Source organism: Salarias fasciatus, chromosome 6 (genome assembly GCF_902148845.1).
Source record: "Salarias fasciatus chromosome 6, fSalaFa1.1, whole genome shotgun sequence".
NCBI classification, from domain to species: Eukaryota; Metazoa; Chordata; class Actinopteri; order Blenniiformes; family Blenniidae; genus Salarias; species Salarias fasciatus.
In genome coordinates, this window is record NC_043750.1 from 36,368,442 (window position 1) to 36,372,851 (window position 4,410).

Genomic DNA, 4,410 nt, shown 5'->3' on the forward strand with positions numbered 1-4,410 from the left:
AAAGCATGTTGAGGCCGAGTGAGGGACTTCATGGCTGGACGATCCGGTCCCAGTCCCCGCAGTCCGTCTTGCGGTAGCGCTGTGGTTGGTCCCCCGGGAACAGACTGTCAGGGTTGGGATGGTCAAGAATGAACGACATGGTGGCCTTAATGCTTCTGACGAAGTCCGAGGGTTCAGCCTTGGGAGACGTGGAGAGAGCCTGCACACAAAGAGACACTCCAGAGTCAAAGCCTGAATCACAACACTTCTTCATGCTGCTGTGCACAGGGTTACACACACCTAAAGGTTTATACGGGGATATTTATGAGCTAAGAACTCAAATACCTCCATGAAAGTCATAAATGAATCACCAGGTGATTGAAGGCAAGAGGGAAAGTTTCATGAGACATGTAGATTAAGATGGAGGTAGGGTGATCTGCTGGGAGACCCAAAGAAGAGGGGCAACGCACCAAAATATGCTTTACTCTCTCAAACATGCCATTTTGCAAAAAAAAGTAACATTCACCTCTAATATTTCTTTGTCGGTCATTGTCATCCATTTGATCAGGTCTGGCTGTGGTGGCCAGGAGCATGGGCCGACTTTAACAATCCCCTGGTTTGGTTCATAGATTTCAACCATCTGCAAGAAGAGCAATCAGGAATCTGTATGAAAGTATTCAAATCTCGTTTTGTCTTTGTGTCGTTGAGATGAGACTGTGTCTTCTGAATCAGTAGGGAATATATCAGAATGAGAGGTTGAAGCAATCGTTTAACTTAATTCAATGATCACATTTGACATCAAAGTACTTTATTACATTTATTCTCTTTATGTTTGATCAGAAAAGAGTCTTCACAGTTCTGTACATTCCTCACTTCCTACCTCTCCCTTAGTGAAGGTTCGTGCTGATCGCAGGTTCTCTGCAGGACCTTTGAAAGTGAAGGATGCGGGGAACACTTCACCAGTTTCAACTTTGACACCTACACAAATAGACAAAGATGCCATGTACCATTCAGTTGAACAACAAACAGCATTTCCCTGTTTACAGCAGATTGATCACTCACCTATTCCATATATTATAGGTTTATGAATTCCATCAACAAGGACGTCATTCATTTCTAAAACAGATGAAGGTGAATTAGATGAAAGGTTGACTGGGGGAGGATTTCTTCATGTTAATCAGTGTCTCAGACATCTCATGGTTACCTGTGGTGCAGAATGTTTCCAGATAGATGTTCAAGTCCTGGTTCTGGAACATCGCTGTAGAAATGAATGACATGTTTAAAATAATGTCTACTCCACATCGTGGCACAAATTGATGTAACGCCATTAATTCATACTCAGAAGGTCATGGCTGATTTTTTCTGATAGTTTTTTGTCGTCCTCGAATCCTCCAACCACATGGAGCTCGAGTCTGCATAACAGAAAGAAAAGAAGAGCTGAAGATGAAACTTTAATTTTGTGTGTGCGTGTGTGTGTGTGTGTGTGTGTGTGTGTGTGTGTGTGTGTGTGTGTGTGTGTGTGTGTGTGTGTGTGTGTGTGTGTGTGCCTTACCTGCCCTCATGGAAGTGACCACTGAGTGATGTGACTGCTTTCACAATCAGTGAGACTTGACGGGGGGTGTTGAAACCGTCACAGTGAGCCAAAGCAACAGCTCCAGTTCCTGAGAAAACAAGATCGAAACAGCAACGCCTTCAGATATAACTATGTTTTTAGCTTTTACACAAAGCATGCAGCATTCCTCCACTCATGGGAATTTTACCAGTGTGTCGCAGCACAACCATATGACAGGTGGTCGCATCTTCTGTTCCGATGACCGAAACATGTTCTGAAACAAATCAGAGATGTTACTGTTACAGTCCAAACCGTTTGTTTTCAAGATATCAGACAAACCAGTGTCTCACTGCTGAATGCCAGGTCCTGTGGTGAAACCCAATCATGCACAAAATGAATCACGATCAGAAGACAGCTGGAATACAGTCCAGAGAAGCTTCTGTTGCTGATGCATGGCTTCATGCTTACTGACAACATTTGCACCATTTCAGATCATATTAAAAGTTAGAGGGTTTTTCAGTCTTTGGGGCTCTGTCGTGCTGTGATGCTGCTCATCAAATGCAGTTTTACTCACTGTCTCCTTTAGTTGTTGCAGCAACCTCCCTTTGTTGAACGTACAGGAGGCTCTTTGGATCGACAGAAACAACTGGCTTAGAGAGAAACGCTTTGGCGCTTTCCTGTGTGGCGAGAGAAAAATGGTTTATTTTACAGAAATGTCACAGGCGGCTAAGATAAACCGAATCACAGTTGGAAGAAACAAACCTTTAAACTTGGATATTTGCGGTAGAGGTCCTCTATCGAATCGATTGGGCCAACTTGTTTGTCCTCGATGAACAGCGGCATGTTGGTGGGCTGGTGATCCTGCTCTGTGGAAGAACGGCTTCTTCTTTTATATACAGTCTGTTATCTTATGATGCAATCCTCCACTGTTCTTCCTGTAAGAATTCCTTTTACTCTCATCAGTGCCTTCCTCTCTTCAGTAAAGATGACGGGGACAAAGTGCAGCCCGAGAGCTGAGTGACTCATTTGACAGTCGTTTACGAAAAACTTCTGGAAGCCTGTATCAACTCGTGGCTGCACCTCATCCCCACGACCCTGTCGACCCCCTGGTTGAAAAGCAAACTCCCCCCACAGGTGCATCTCACACCACCAGAATTCCAGGTAAATGTTGACTCACACTCATCTCTACAAGCTGAAACATCTGAACCAGGAATGTCAAACTGATTGCAGTTCATAATGCAGATCCCTGAAAATCACAAACATGTTTGTATTTAATAACCCAGAGGTCATATGTGAGGTGGTTAAAGCCACAGTCACCAGGTGGGCTGGCTTTGATCCCCCGTTGACAGAGGTGGAACATGGCCCGTCTCAGATTTTAATGACACTGGGTTTACACAGATTGAAGAAATGTAGTAAAGTCTTTTTTGGTGAAAAAATTAACTTAAGGGATAAAATGTCACTTTCAAAATAAGGCCTCGGAATCAGCCAAAAAACTGCTCCCAATGGATCACCTCTAACGGTCACACCCAGGACCCTGTCAATCTTCTGGTTAAAAAGCAAACTCCCCCCACAGCACAAGATCATACAGGTGAATCTCACGCCATCAGATTTCCAGGGAACTGGAAGAAGTGTTACATTGAGGTATTTTATTGCTCCTGTAAAATTTTACAATGCATTCTTGTCATACGACTCATCAACTTTCAAAGTTAAGATGCAGTTCCGAGGAATGCCTCCTATATGCTTTTTCTCCAACTGGAAATCTGGCACCACGTTTTGCGCAATCTTGATGGTGAAACTGCTCCTGACGGAGATGGAACTCCTGGGATATATATTTAAATGTAAACCTGACAAGGAAACAATTTAGTTGTTGAACAAAGAAGTCATTGATGAGAGGTTTCATAATTCTACTTCACAATCTCAGTAAAGGGATTATTTCAATACCCATGTCATAAAACATAAAACATAAACCATTCACATTCACGTATTAGACGTATTTAAGATCTCACCGTGTGCTCTCTCTCTCATCCAAGATACTTCCTGGATTGGAAAATCACACACCTATTCTTCAACAACCAAACTCCACCATTAAGATACATTTCTTCCAGGGACCCACAGACTGCACCTCCCCTCCAGAACCACCTTATTTCAGCTCCCTTTGTTCGAACCCGTCCCAACTGTTTCTCATCAAGAGTCATAATTACCCCTCCAAACCGCGCATCCATTTAAGTCACCTCACTAAACTTGGAGAAACTCTCTGGGAGACTCGTATACTGGCAACAGCAACATCCGCTGCTTCACTGGAACGATCTAACCTATCTTGCTTTGCTGGGCCGCAGCTATCTTTCTCATGTGAAATTTACACACACTGCAGCCCTTATATTTAGAGTAAATAAAGCAGAAGCAGATGAGGTCCGGTTTCCTCAGTGTTGAAGATGTATACACCACAATGTGATCTCAGGATGTGCCTCCCAGAAAACCTTCCATTGCAGTTACTTATTACTTGATTTTCAAACTGTTTAAATTCTATTTTCCTTATATTCCCTTTAAAAAACAATCTAATTTATTTGTACAAATTATTGCATGTCATCTCCCACATGATGTTAAAACTTTAAACATAAACCACTCATTTTGTGATTTTAGCACCAATTAAAACATGTGACCCCCCTTAGCTGTTGATCACAGCAGGAGACTGCAGTGTGTGTGTGCGTGTGTGTGTGTGTGTGTGTGTGTGTGTGTGTGTGTGTGTGTGTCTCTGAGCTGATCAGCTCAGCAGTGCATGAGATGAGTTATTTCACAAATTTACCTAAAGTGGTTTCCCACAAATATTATTTTTCATTAAAACAACACATTCAGATAATTTAAACTTTTTATAATTCAGC

General features: G+C 42.6%; 1 protein-coding gene across 1 annotated transcript; it reads right to left on the minus strand.

Moving 5' to 3' along the window:
- Window positions 1-2,374, minus strand: LOC115391057 (protein N-terminal asparagine amidohydrolase-like). Its single transcript, XM_030095152.1, has 10 exons — window positions 2,294-2,374; window positions 2,106-2,208; window positions 1,740-1,805; window positions 1,532-1,640; window positions 1,318-1,391; window positions 1,184-1,237; window positions 1,042-1,095; window positions 860-957; window positions 506-619; window positions 1-199 (listed from the first exon to the last, which is right to left on the minus strand). The coding sequence occupies exons 1-10, from the start codon at window positions 2,372-2,374 to the stop codon at window positions 29-31; spliced, it is 924 nt and encodes a 307-aa protein (XP_029951012.1). The 3' UTR covers window positions 1-28.
- Window positions 2,375-4,410: the final 2,036 nt, after the last annotated feature.

Coding starts and splice junctions, on each gene's coding strand:
- LOC115391057 (XM_030095152.1), bottom strand. CDS start 2,374: ATGCCGCTGTTCATCGAGGACAAACAAGTTGGCCCAATCGATTCGATA. Junction 1,806..2,105: donor TGCAACAACTAAAGGAGACA/GTGAGTAAAACT, acceptor GATTTGTTTCAG/AACATGTTTCGGTCATCGGA. Junction 958..1,041: donor ACCTATAATATATGGAATAG/GTGAGTGATCAA, acceptor CTATTTGTGTAG/GTGTCAAAGTTGAAACTGGT.